This window comes from Octodon degus, unplaced genomic scaffold (genome assembly GCF_000260255.1).
Source record: "Octodon degus isolate 3935 unplaced genomic scaffold, OctDeg1.0 scaffold00126, whole genome shotgun sequence".
Taxonomy (NCBI): Eukaryota; Metazoa; Chordata; class Mammalia; order Rodentia; family Octodontidae; genus Octodon; species Octodon degus.
The window spans coordinates 7,837,273-7,852,415 of NW_004524702.1; the positions used below are offsets into that span (position 1 = coordinate 7,837,273).

General features: G+C 39.6%; 1 protein-coding gene across 1 annotated transcript in view; it reads left to right on the forward strand.

The window, feature by feature from the left end:
- Window positions 1-15,143, forward strand: part of Vps8 (VPS8, CORVET complex subunit) — a 241,770-nt gene that overhangs the window by 196,330 nt on the left and 30,297 nt on the right. Inside the window, 2 exon segments of the mRNA XM_023700650.1 lie at window positions 489-665; window positions 3,994-4,159. Coding sequence (XP_023556418.1) covers window positions 489-665; window positions 3,994-4,159 — 343 coding nt within the window.

Here is a 15,143-nt window from a genome sequence, read left to right on the forward strand (position 1 = left end):
AGAATGACCACTAGCCTTCCTAGTGAAAAATTTCTTTTTTGGTAGAACCGGGGATTGAACTCAGGCCTTTGCACTTGCCAGGGAAGCACTTATTCCACTGAACCATCTCCCCGAAAAGTTTCTTGAAACATTGTCATGAGTGCAGTTTTAATCAGAGACCAGACTTTTCTTTGTTACAACAGTCTGAGCCATCCAGACAGAAGTTATTATATGTGTAATAAATAGATTTGAGCTTATCTGCTCATTTGGAAGTCATCGGTACTGAGTTAAGGTACAGAATGCTAGAGCACACATTTCTTAGTAGGAACTAGTAACATGCTTGAAAATCTTAATATACATATTACTCTGAACATTAATATAAACTGTTTAAATTTGTGAGGCTGTTTGTCAGCTTAGTGGTATATTAATTTTAGTTGTTTGCCGTTGAAAAGTAAGTCCTATTCTCCATCTCTACCTTTTTTGTAATCATTTGTTTGTTTGTTGTGGTTTTCATAGACCCTGTTGGAAACAACAACCAGCCTTCTAAACCAAGATCTCCATTGGTCATTATGTAACCTAAGAGCTTCTGTCACTAGAGGACTGAATCCCAAACAGGATTATTGCTCCATATGTTTGCAACAGTACAAGAGACACCAAGAAATGGCTGATGAAATTATTGTTTTTAGGTAAGTGAGGGAAGGAAATGTTATCTGCAGGGTGTGTGTATACATGTGAGGTTGCCAAGTGTGTATACAGCCCCAGTTAGATTTACACAGTGAACCAAGCAGGAAAATTTCTTTTGCCATGGTCCTTATTTTGCACAGGGACAGAGAAAGGTGAGAATGCTCAGGTATAGGTAAATACAGAGTAATAACAGCTATGATGAAAAATAAAACACAGAGCAGGAGGCCAGAAGGAAGAGGTATTCTGCGTAAGATTTCTTTCTTTCTTTTTTTTTTTTTTTTTTTTTTTTTGGTGGAACTGGGGATTGAACTCAGGCCCTTGCTCTTGCCAGGGACGTGCTTGTTCTACTGAGCCTTCTCCCCAGCCCCAAGATTTTTTTTTTTAAGAAGGCATAGCGAGGGAATTTTCTGAGAAGATAACATTTGGGTGGAACTGAGAGAGGTAGGAGGGACAGGTGCAATGAGGTGTTTGACCCAGAATGTATCTTAAGGCTAGAGTTAACTTGCTGGGGTATTGGGTATGGAGCAATGGGAGGAGGAACACAGTCTTTGGCTGAGCACCTGGGTGTGGTCCTCTTGCCAGAGATTAGGAGAAACTGCAAGAAACAGGAGTGATCATTAGCTTTGTCTTATGAAGGTTAGGTTAGGTTAGGTTAGGTTAGGTTAGGTTAGGTTAGGTTAGAGGAGGCTGTTAGACATCCAAGTCAGGTTGTCTGGTGAACATCCAAGTCAGAAATCTGGGGCCCTCTTGGAGCTTGAAATGTAGATTTAGCAATTATCGGCATATTAGTGATAGTTGAGTAATGGGGCTATTCACAGGAGCAAAGACAGCTCATGTGATACATGGGTAGAGAACACAGGATGGGTGCTCTGGAGCCAAACTTCTTTTAGGCAGGAATTCTTATGCAGACGCCTCTTCCTTCAAACTTCTTGAGTTCAAATCGTGACTGTGCCAGCTGTGAGACCTTAGTTAATAAATCTTTCCATATATTAGTTTCCTCATCCGTAAATTCAAATGGTAATATTACATGCATTGTAGGGTTGCATGGAGATTAAGAAGCTCAGGTAAGGCACTGTGAACAGTACCTGGCGTAAAGAAGCCCTATGCAGATGTTAAGTATGCAGGAAGGTTGGTAGATTTGGAGGTTCAAGAGAAAGCAACTCTCATCACACACAGAACTAATCAGTCAAGAGGTGTTTATTAAGCATTTGCTATATATCCCAAGTACTGTTCTAGGGGATAGGAGATGGTATGAATGAAACAGAGAAAGTGGGATTTATATTCTAGGAACAGGACCAGACAGTGAAGAAATAAAGTGCCAGATAGCAATAACTACTATGGAAAACGAATCAGACATGTGGAGGGACATATAGAGGATTTGGGGTCTGCATAGTTTATATGCAGGAATGACTCACTGTTAAAGTAACTTATGAACAATTTAGAAAATTATAAATTAACAAAAATGTAATTATAGGTAAACTCATAAAAGTAAAACTTGGTAAAGAGGAGAGAATGAGAACTACTCTAATTTATGAAGAGTAGTCAGAGATGCTGCATTTAAGTGACATTTGAGTAGCAGTAAGAGACCTAAGGAAGTATCTGTGCAGTTTCAGGGGACAGTGGCCCAGGAAAGGAACAGTGAATGTGGAGACAATGTGGCAGCACCATTCCTGGCACCCTTGAGGGGCAGGAGTGAGTGACTGGTGGGTTTGAGCATAAAGAAAGAATGGGAAGACTGGGCATGGTATAATCCCAGCATTTGAAAGGCTGAACACAGGAGGAGCACTACGAGTTCGATCTGTGTAGTGAGACCCTGTAGACCCTATACTAAATACATTTAAGAAAGAGAGAGAGAAGCATAGGCCAAATCATGTAGGACATGTGTCATTATAAGAAGTCATGTTTCTGCTTGGAGATAAAAAGCCGCTGGGTAGCTTTGGAGGGGAAGAGTGACATGATCTGGTTTACACCTTAAAAGTCAATCTATCTGCTGTATTGGGAATGTCCTGTGGCTGGACTAGGGAAAGGAGAGTGCCCAGTTAGGCTGTTGCAGTAGACCATGTGAGAGATAAGAGAAAAGTCAGTGGAATGATTCTGGACATATTCTGAAAGTAGAACTCCTAGGGTTTGGCTATAGGTTGGATGTGGAGTGTGAAAGGAAGAGGACAGTCAAAGATGACTCTAAAGTTTTGTGCCTGAGCCGGGTGTAGTGGTGCACACATGTAATCCCAGCACTCAGGAGGTTGAGGCAGGGGGATCATTGCAAGCTCAAGACCAGCCTGGCCTAGAAAGTGAGCTCAAGGACAGTCTGAGCTGTGTAGAGAGACCTTGTTTCAACAAAAAGAAAAGGAAACACACACACACACACACACACACACACACACACACACACACACAGAGTTTTGGGCCTGAGACACTGAAGAATGTAGTTCCCATTTATTGAGATGTAAAAGATTGGATGCAAGCATGTGGTGAAGATGGAGTAGGGTAGAAATAAGCGTGGTTTTGGTCCTGTTAGACTTACAGTGTCTATTAGATGTCCAAAGTAGATTTCTTAAGGAAGTAAGAAAGGCTTAGCACAGAGGTCAGGGTTAAGGGTTTAAATTTGGTAGACAAAAGCATTTAGGTGCTATGTTAAGGCTTTGTAACTGGAAGTAATCTCTGCGAGAGCAGGGAAGGTAGAGAAAAGACATGGGTTGTATAGAGAATGGAAAAGTGTAGAGAAAGGGAAGAATGTAAAGATTATAGTAGAGAAAAGGATTGACTTCTGGGCTAGTCCAACATCTTAGGTTGGAGAAAGGAAGAGGAGCCAGTGAAGATGTCTGAAAGTTAGGCTCCGTGTTCAACCTCTGCAAGGCACAGTAGTTTAATGTAAACAACAGGGGCTTTCTTCATAGTATTCTGAAAATTTACAAGAGCAATGACATTTTCTCAGTGTTTCATCAAGCCATAATTCTTACATTGAGTTTGATGAGGCAGACCACTCATGTTGTTATCAAGCTACTTACATAATTATGATTTTCTTCCAATTGCCTTTTTATTTCACACTGCCTAAAAATACTGCCAAAATTTCCTAGCTTAAGAATGAACAGAAGTTCAACTCATCTCAAGGTGGTTTGTAGTCAGAAAATTCTGATTCTGTTCCTCCCCACAACATAAAGATGCAGATAGAGAGCTGGTATTTTTTAAGAGGACAGCAGTAAGTATATTCCTTTTATGCTCCTTCCCCTATTCAGCCAACAGGACATTGTAGCTTGTTAGAAACTTTTCCTGAAGGTAAGTACACTCTTATCAGTTTATGGTTCTTGAATTGTTGCTTTCATTTCACAGCTGTGGCCATTTGTATCATTCATTCTGTCTACAAAGCAAAGAATGCACTGTAGAAATTGAGGGCCAGACGAGATGGACATGCTACAAATGCAGCTCCAGTAACAAAGTGGGAAAACTAAGTGAAAATTCATCAGAAATTAAAAGAGGAAGGATAATTCCATCACAGGTAAGTCTTATTTCAGTGGTCATTTCTTGCCAAGGTTTTTTAGTCCTGGCCTCATTTTTTCCCAACCTGTGGTTCTCCGACTATTTACCCGATAGTTGTTGAATGCATGCTTAGTCCTATTTAGTGTCTTGAGAGCCTCTCCTCTCTGCTTAGCATGGAAAGACATTGGCTGACCTTGAGAAGCATGAACTCTAGTTGATCAGAGAAGATGTAAACACGTGAGTCTATTTTTCAAAACCTTGACGGAGTACCCAGTCAGCACGTGCAGATGAGTACTTGCGGTACTAATGAGTGCCTGTATGCCCGAGAGTGCACATCAGCTCTTCTGTAGGCCTGATCCTGGACAGGTGCGCACCCGTGTACTCTTGCATAGTCTTCTCAATTAGATTACTTGCTTGAAAGAATTTAGCACAATATTTAGCTTTCTATTGCATTTGGAATCTAACAGACTAGATTTTTATTTCTTTTACAGCACTTTTTTAAAAGGTGGTAGAGCAGAGTTTGAAATCCGTTGCTTAATACCTTCTAGGAGAACAGCACTTGGCAACATGAAGGGCTTCTTGTGAAGAACTTAGTAGGCCTGTGACTTGATGGTTGTGTAGTGATCAGCAGTGCTGCTGCTTTAAGGAGTAGCACATTTGCTGCATCTCACCCCTCCCTGCACTATCCTGAAGTTAACCATTGCATCACATAGTGAAGAGGTAGACCTGTTACTCCATTTTGGTTCCATCAGCTTGTATTGTAAGCAGAGCCAGGAAAGACCCATGACCAGCTGCTGACTGGCTCTGCACTCTAGTGGGAGGCGTTCCATTTGTATGTTCACCCATTATGTGTTGAACAGCATGCCAGGCACTGTGCTAGGTGCTAAGGATCTAGTGGTAGCCAAGATAAACATGTAGAGCTCTCAGTCTGTGAAATTACACACAGGTATTGACTATGAGACTCTTAAGTTCTAACTCCAAATATGTGCTATCTTTTCCAACATCAATTCCTAAACACTTCCTGTCAACTCTCTGAACACCAACTGAGTGACCAGCAATTCAGTTCTCATACTACCTGAAGTTAGAGATTTAATGATTTATGGGTTCAGACCCATAAGATTACCTTCATGTGAGATAATATTCATAAATAGAATTGTGCAACCCAACTTCAAATTCAGGAGTCCCCAAGAGCCCCCCAGTAGGGGGCTAGCATAACACTATATATACATATTTTTTAATATGTATTTATAAGTTTACAATAAAGGGTGCAACTCAACAGCAACCAATGAAAGAGATACAGCAAAGGCTCAAATGGGCATGAGGAGTAGCAGAGATTCCATCCCTTCTCAAGGCCCACACTTTCCTGGCACTGTCAATGTCTCCAACCCTGAAGCTCCTCAGACCCCATTATTTAGAGGTTTCAATATGTGTCAATGTTTGATTAAATCATTGAGCCTGAACTCAATTTTCAGCCCTCTCCCTACTCAGAGAGGTCTGGGGTAGAGCTGAAAGTTTGAAACCCTTACTCGTGCACGGTCTTTCTGGCAACCAGATCTTACCCTGAAGCTGTCTAGTAATCCCTAGCCACCATTCATCTCATTAGCAAACAAAGAGGACTCTTACCACTCAAGAGATTCCAAGAGTTTTAAAAGCTCTGTGCCAGGGACCTGGGACCAGGTCCAAGTATATATATTTTTTATGGCACCCCAAGCACTAACAGATGAACTGTGCAATAAGAGTGCATAATAAGTATGCCCAAACCAGACTGAAGGGATCATGGAAGGCTTTCTGGAAGTTTCATGTTAGCTGCCTCTGAGACATAAAAAGGAGTGAGCAAGACAAGCTTAGGTGCAAGGGTGGGCGCAAGAAAGAGTGTTGCAGGCAGATGGAACGATGTGTGAAACAAGAATCATCAGTGCCATGAAGCAGCAAGAAGCATGGGACAAGAGACTGAGCATGATGGAGTCGGGAGGACAGAAGATGAGGATGCGCAAGAGGAGGCTGCAGAGGAAATCAAGAGCCTTAGTAATTATTTTGATGTTTGTGCTAGAAGAACAAGGAAGAGACAGAAATGTTTTAAGGAAGACATGTTAAGATCTGATCAGAATTTCTTGGGCTCCCACCCTAGAATAGTACAGTATATTTAAAAGAACAATCAAATGAACTGAAATGGAAACAAGAGTGAATATAGGGAGAGCAGAGATTATTGATGTCTTCAGAGAAGAGCAGTGGTAAGAGATGCTATGTGTAAGGAGAAGATTTTCACAACTTGATAAGTTAATTTGTTGAATGGAAGAGGAAAGACCAAGGGAGGAGTCAAAGAGAGCACCCAGATTTCTTTATTAAGCAACTGCCTGTATGCCGGCATTCTTTTCTAAGAAAAGCAATCAACAACAGATTTGGGAGTAAGATAGAGAATTCATTGTTGGAGTTGAAAGTGTCTGTAAGGCTTAAAGGTATTTGGGATGATCTCTAGACTGAATATTTCACTAGTCATCAGAAACACTTTCTTATTTGCATTCAGAAAAGGAAAAACACGTCCTGTGATTTCCAGTATATTCTAGACTATATCCAGATGCAAGTGGGTGAACTTTTTAAAAATGCAAATACTTAAAGCATTATATTTTGGGACTCTATTTTTTCTTTTCCTTAGTTTTTTTCCATTCACTAATGAACTCATAATAACTTATGTCTTATTGCCTTATGTATATTATCATATATTATGTATATTACCAGTTAGATAATTTTTTTTCTTCACAGGTAAAACCAGAACTAAGGCAGATTTTTTTTCTTTCTTCTTAAAAAATATTTTGTAATCATAAAATTCACCTTCTGTGAATTTTGACAGCTGCCTCCACGGTCAAGGCCACTATTATTACTGCACTCAAAAGCCTCCCACATCTCTTGGCAACCACAAGAGATCCATTTTGAGTTAATTCTTATAGAGAATGTGGATGTCCATTGCCTTTTACTCTATTCAAAACTCATTTTACCAAGTATATGTGGGTTTATTTCTAAACTTGCTGTTCTGTTCCACTGATCGATCAGTCTTTTCTCTAGTATTGTAGCTTTATAGAAAATCAGGTAGTATGCATCCTTCAGTTTTGTTCTTTCCAAGTTTAACCTTGCTACTTCTATTGCCTTTCTTTAAAGGACTGGGGCTATAATGTGTAGTGGTAGAGTACTTGCCTGGTATGTACACGGCCGTAGGTTGAAGTCCCACTAGACTAGGAGAGCGAGGCAGAGAGACAGGCAGGCAGGCAGGCAGGCAGGCAGACAGACAGAGGCACACACACACACACACACACACACACACACACACACAGAGACAGAGACAGAGACAGAGATTGTAGCTCAGAGAAGAAGGGTCAGTATTTGCACAGAAGTTCATAGGACTCTGTTTTCCTGCTATCAGTTTATACTGTTTTTGTCATCCTGACTTTATTAAAACCTGATAAATCTATGCCATATTGACAGTGCTAATTAAGATGTCTCACCACTGTGAGAACCATTCACATATCAATTATAAGAAATTTTAAAATAAAAATATTAATTCTGTAGTATGATGGCTTTCATTAAACTTTATTCCATGAAGCTTTACTTTGCTCTTAATTTCCTTTGAAAATCTGTTGGAGGGGCCTGGGAGATAGCTCAGTAGAATAAGTACTTGCTTGGCAAGCATAAGGGCCTGAGTTCAATCCCCGGTTCTGCAAAAAATAAAATAAAAGAGAGAGAGAGAAAAAGAAAGAAAATCTGTTGGCACTGTTAGGTTCCCACATAGCATGATGGGAATCCAGGGAGGCCCCCAGGGACTCAGACACCCAGCTGCCATGGCCAGTCAGCTACCCTGTGTTCCCTCTACACTCAGAAGATAGGGAATGCATTTGAGGCATATCACTACTTTTGCAATGTGATCTTTCTTTCAAATAGCTTTTTATTTCATCTTTTTCCTAGACTTATGACAATGATAGCCTTTTACTTCTTCAATTTCTGGTTATACCTCAGCAGGTTGCAACTTTTATCCTCAGAACTGAGGTCTTGGTAGATGAAGCCCTTTTTTCATTCCTTCTCACTCACTTTTTCGTCACCTCAATACATAGTGTATATGTATATAGAATATCATGTCTGCATCTTGTACAGCAAATAACCACTAAGAAGAGAGTATGCTGTGTGTTAATTATTGAAACTGTCATACCATTTGATTTGAAACTGTCTCATTGCTATTTGCCTCTCAATAAAATTATGGAAAAAAATAAAAAATACATAGTGTATAACACTGTGTACTAACAACTGACATAACCACTGCCTGCCAGCAAGTTTACCGGTTATAATGGGAGCCGTTCCCTCAGGATACTTTAATTTTGTACAAATGGGAGAAATGACCCAAGTGACTTTCCTTCCTCCCCAGCCCCATTCCCTAGACTTAAAGTCGTTTAGTCTGAAATTTGCAGTCATAAGAGAAGACCTTGCGGATCTAAGTGTCTTTTTCCTTCCTATACATATTACCCACATATAAATGCACAGGAGAAACTAACTTCTGGTGAAGCATTCAAGGTTCTGTGTATTTTCTCAATAAATGTTAGGTGATATTTTTCATCTTCTATTATAACTTTACTAGATTCATAGTAGCAAATAACTGTCTTCACTGGCCTTAATAAACATTAAAAGAAATTAAAGTGTTAGGAAATTTTTTTTAAAAACAATGTTGTTCAGTAGGCAACTTAGTGTAAATTCAAGGAAAACTTAAAATTTAGTAGATTTCCATTTATGGACTGGGGAGATAGTTCAGTGGTCTAAGTGCCTTCTTGGCAAGCACAAGGACTTGGTTTGATCCCTGGCACCACATGCCATGCCAGCTCCAGAACCCCAGGTGCACTGTGCCCAAAAACAGGGCATGGTAATGCACACTTGTAATCCCAGCACTGGGGAGGCTGAGACAGGAGGATCACTACAAGTCTGAGCTACATAGCAAGACCCTATACCAAATAAAAATAAATAAATGAATGAATAAAAAAATTGTAAAAGACCACATCTTAAAAATAAAATAAGGACAGGATATTATGTCTGCATCTTGTACTATGAATAACCACTACAAAGACAACAATATGCAATGTATTAATTATTGTAACTGTCCGACTAACCTGTTTTGAAACTGTCTCATTGCTATTTGTTTCTCAATAAAATTAATAAAAATAAAGTAAATTTACTAGATTTCAGTTTAAACATTATCGACAGCATTTGGACTTCTTGAGAGCACAAATAATAGGCAAAGACATTGTTGGGTACCAGGATTGAAGATGTTATTTCTTTTAAGTTTCTAAAAACAAAAACCTGTCAACATTCTTTAGGAACACCTTAATATAGTATTTTGCTCAAAGTACCCTTTATCATTAGAGAACCTGAAGATCACCATCAGGGTTTTTTTCTTTTGTTTTTATATGTAACTATCTGAGGAAAACAATGGGAAATACACGTATTGCTACCCACTTACCCTTTAACAGTCACAAAAGGAGAGAAATAAATGAGTTGGTTTTTGTCCCAACTTGCTTGGTGTTTGTTCTGTTTCTTGCTCTTTATTTAAAAATGTTTTGTCTTTGGGGGTAATTTATAACTAATGTGAGAGGAAAGTATTTACAACTACAAAGTAATTATTCTGAAAGTGATATTTGTATTTCCTAGTTATAATATTCTATTAACCACTTCATCTGACTTATTTATGTTGAATTCCCACTGCAAAGTAGAGATTGCTATACATGCGGTTTAATGAAATAGGAACACTGATATTACTGATGCCTTATTTTCATTTGTCCCATTTTTAGCTCCCTGTTATTTAAAAAAAAAAAGACTAAATTCACATCAAATCCTAAAAAATGAGACTTAAGTGTTTGGTAACAGCAACATTTCTCAAGAGAATGTCTTCTAAATTAAATTTATAAATTAGATGAAAATTAATGTGTCTCAGAAGAGCATAAGGATGATGGGTGATCCTAATATAAATGAAATTTTTGAGCAGACTTTTCTATTTTCCAGTAATTTTGGAAAATTTCCCTAGTACTAAGTGATTCATTACTCAGCCAATATTTAATATATGCCAGCTGTGGGCCAAACACTGTTCTCGGCACTGTACTGAACATACACTGGTGAAAGACACAACAAAACATAATTTAACTATTGCTTAACTTACCTTCAGTAAGGGTGCCAGACAATTTATTGACCAACCTATATGTCAAATACAGAATTTGAGCTGTCTCAGTCACTCTGCTGTCTCAGTTACTCTTCTCTTATTGCTGGGACAAATACCCGACACTCAAAAGGAAAGAAAGGTTTATTTAGCTCACAGTTACTGGAGGTTTCAGTCTATACTCAGCTGGCTCCAAGGCAGAGTGGCACATGGCACATGGCAGAGGGCAGCCATTCATGGTGGCAGAAGGCAACAAAACAGCAAGAGCAAACGGGAGAAGTAACAGCAACAATGGCTACCAAGAGCAAGTCTGCCTTATTTTGCATTCAGGCTGTCTGCCCCCAGCTGGGTGTAGCACTCACACCCATAATCCCAGCAGCACTCACACCCACAATCTAGTGGATCATGAGTTAATCACAAATCTAGAAGTCCACAAATCTAGAAGTGTGCCCCACAACTGCATGAGGCTTTTTTTTTTTTTTTTTTTTTTTTTTTTTTTTTTTTTTTTTTTCCTATTTAGGACATTTAGTACAGGGTCTACAGGGTCTCACTGCATAGATCGGATTTGTAGTGATCCTCCTGTTTACAGCCTCCCAAGTGCTAGAATTATAGGCGCACACCACCACACCCAGTCTCAATGGTCTCAATGCCTTCTCAGCCCACCGTGGGGTGGGGCTGGCATGGCAGGCCCAGGGATTGAACTCCCAGCCCTTGAGTTTGCCTAAGCAGGAGCTTTAATCCACTGAGCTATTTGGCTGGTCCTACCTGCATGAGGCTTTGGAGAGACAACTAGATACAAACCATAACAAGCTGTGATAGATATATTAGTGATATGAGGGGAAAGAATAGATCGTTTTGGAAAAGGAAAAGTAGGTTTCCTTTACTTTGGATCAGATGGCAAGGGATACTTGTCTGCAGAAACCACTTATAAGCTTATAGCTGAAGGGTACAAAAGTAGCAGTCATGTGAAAACATTTCAGGCAAGAACAAATAGTAAACACAGAAGATCTGAGGAGAGAAGTGACTTATTTAAAGAACTGAAAGAGATCAGTCACTGAGCCAGGCCGGTGGTGTGTATCTGCTACCCCACACACTCAGGAGGCTAAGCAGAGGAGACCAGCCTCAGCAACCCAGCAAGACCCCAAAGGAAAAAATAAATCTGTCTCAAACACACACTGACTGAAAGGGAAAATAGTAAGGACCAAGGTTGAAGCAGCAGATAGGTAAAGCCTGAGTAGAGTCTGGTTTTCATCCTTAGAAAGGTCTAAAACAAAGGCAGTGGCTCAGCTCATGACTACCTGTGAAAGTGGACAGGCAGCTCATCTGTCTTATCCACCCAGTGCTTGCTTCTTTCGCAGAACCCTGTAACACACCCCTAATGTACAGATTTGTGTACCACCCTGTTGTACAAAAAAGCTGTGTCCAAAAGACCTAAGGATGACATTACTACCCAGAAAGTATTTTCAGTCTTTATATAGAACCAAGGCTTTGATATTAATATAAGCTAAAAAACTTTATTTTTGTTGCCTAGTATAACATAAAAACCCTCAATTTTACCTGTGAACAGGGAAATGCACATTAAAATAACATGACATAACTGTAACTTATTAAACTGATAAATTTTCAAAAATATGTATTAAACTGGTGCACATTTAAAAATGCATTTGTATCTGTACTTATATCAGTTTGAATGTGTCTCTTAAAGTTCACATGTTGGCAACTTAATCCTCAGGTTCATATATTGATGGTATTTGGAGGAGGGCTTTGAGGTGATTAGAGTTAGATAGGTCATGAGTAAAGATCCCCTCATGGGGTCATTGCATTACAAGAGGGAAAGAGCCAAACTAGCCCTCTCCCTCACACTCTGCTGTGCTGTGACACAACCAGGAAGGACCCAGGTAGCCCCTTCATCTTGGCCTTCCCAGCCTCTGGAGCTGTGAACCAAATAAACTTCACTTGCTTATCATTTAACTTGTCTGTGGTTATCTGTTATAGCAACAGAAAATAACTTAAGACAATAAGGATTTGAAGAGGCTTTTCTGCACTATTAGTCAAAATACATATTGCTTAAGTCCACAATCCTTTACTCTCAGGTTCTGTGAATAGATATACTTCAGAACCCAAGATTTTTTTTTGAAGGGGTCACTTGGAAAAGTAAAGGGAGGACTTTTAGGGGTAGTAGTGAACAAAATATTTAAAATAACAGTTCTTAAGACATTGCACATCAAGGACTAGCCAAATAGCTCAATGGATTAAAGCATCTGCTTAGGCAGAGACCAGTGTTTGATCCCCAACATGAAGTGCCACCTCTGCCCTGGTGTGTGCTGAGATGGCAATTGAGACTGGGTGTGGTGGCGCACGCAGCACTTGGGAGGCTGAAAACAGAAGGATCACTACAAGTCTGATCTGTGTAGTGAGACCCTGTAGATCCTGTACTAAATCCATTTTAAAAAAAGACATTGCACATCAAATAATGAAAGATAATGACCCCTGAAAGACAAAGAAACAAATGATGTAAAACCTAAGATTATACCTAAATTTTTGCCAGGAATAAGTTTCCATGGCACGACTTAGAGGGAACTGAAGCAGAGCCCTGCAAACTCTTTAAGTCAGAGATAAAGCTAGGAGTCTAGGAAAACCAAAGCTGCTGAGATTCATGGGATACAGTATTAGGAGAGAACCATGAAGTGGGGGGAGAGAGGGAGAGGGTAAGCGGGAGGGAGGATCTAAGGGAGAGGAAAAGAATGGGCAAGAAGGAATGAGAATGAGAGAAGGAGGGGGAGCGAGACAGAAACAGGAAGGCAATCATAACTGAGTAAATTTAGTACTGACTCACTTGTGTGAGAAAACCTGAGCTCAGAGAGAGTACCACCCAAAAGATTTAGATGGAATAGTATCCCAAATTCACACTAACACCAAAAGAAATAAAGTCTTATCCCTTGACTAACTGCTGCTTTCATCCTCTGAGAAAAGCTTAAAAGCAAAACCTAAAAAGATCAAATGATTTCCAAGTATTTAAACCACATCCCACAACAAAGCTCAAGGATATGCTGAGGGGAAAGGAAAAAAAAAAAAAAAATTCAGCACCCAACAAGGTAGAATTCAGTGTTGGGCATTTGATCAGAAATTACCAGGCTTACAAAGCAGGAAAATATAAATCATAAGGAGTAAAACTGTCCTTTGAAATAGTCCAAACAATACAGATGGTAGAATTATTAGACAAGGACATTTAAGGTCATGTGTTCAAGAAGATAGAAGACATAACACATTTAATAAAGATATGAAAGTTAGAAAAACCCAATAGAATGTGTAGAGATTAAACCTCCATTTCTGAAATGAAGAATATACTGGTCAAGTGCTTATGATACTGAGCTATATCCCTGGCCCTGAAGAATATACTAGATAAGGATTAATAGCTGAATAGTCATTGCTGTAGGAATGATAGGTGAACTTGATTGTGTAGCAATAGAAACTTTCTGAACTCAGAGAAAAAAATGGAAAGAAATGAATGGCATGAGTGAGCTATGGAGCCACTTCAAGTGGCCAAAAACACATTTAAGTGGGAGTCGTAAACCAGCAAGTTCCAGTTCCACTTCCAGTAAGACTAATGGCAGAGGGATCTGTATTGGATGACTCCTTCTGCGCATAACAATTATAAGCTCTTGGCAAAAATAATTTTTAAAAGAATTGTTTATAGAGAGCACCAAGAAGGAAGCAGGTAGAAGCTGTAGGGAACACAAAGCTTGAAGGAAGCGACGCAAGCTAGGGGAGCTCTGTGGTTAGCCCAGCCTTTTCCTAGAGCACTTCTTGGTTTGCCTTGACACACTGGGAGAAGAGTTTGAGCAAAAAGTAGCTTTCTTGCTACAGTGAAAAAACAGAAGTCAAAGTCTGTGACTACCAAAATGTATGTTAGTCAAGGGGGAACTTCAGAAAGAAAAGTGTCAAGAATATGGAGCCTCAAATTCTCTTTACAAAGTTCTAAATTCAACACACTGCCCCAAGAAACCCAGGAGAAGACAACATCAGGAAGGCAAAAGAACTGAGCAGACTTCAGAAACTATGCCAAGTGTTCAGTGTAAACCCTGCTGTATTAGAGGGATTGATACATACTTCCAACTTTCATGTTGAAACTGCTAATGAACAGTTGGCATAGGCTCTTCCAAGGCTGAGAACTGAAGTAAAGTAAATCTTTTCTAATGTAGCCATGCCCAAACTATTATAGGATCAAGGGGTAGAAGGAAAATATAACTGTAATCAACAGAAAAAACATTAGTACAGGCAGGCCTGAGAGTGACCCAGATGTTGTAATTGGCAGTTCAGGACTTTATAATGGAAGTAAACGTTAAAGGAGTCAGAGGAAAAGATCACCAGGATAATTGAACACATAAAGATCAGGACTGAGGAGATGGCTCAGTTGGATAAGCACCAGCCTGGCAAGCACAAGGACCTGAGTTCAATCCCCGGTATCACTTGCTGTACCTGTTCCAGAACTCCAGGCACACTGTGCTGGCTACTGAAACCAGGCATGGTTGTGCACACCTATAATGCCAGTGCTAAGGAGGCTGAGACAGGAGGATCACTATGAGTCTGAACTGCGTAGCAAGACCCTCTGTCCAATTTTTTTAAAAAGTGCACATTCTATAGCTAAAAACATATCTAAAATAAAATTTCCATTAGATGTCAAAAATTTTAACAGAAAAGCATATTAACACTAAATTTGAAGACATTTCAATAGAAATTGTTAAAAAAACAAAATGTAGAGAGCTTTTGGTGTGAGCTGTGAAGCAATATCAAGAAACTTGGTGTGTGGAGTGTGTTCCAA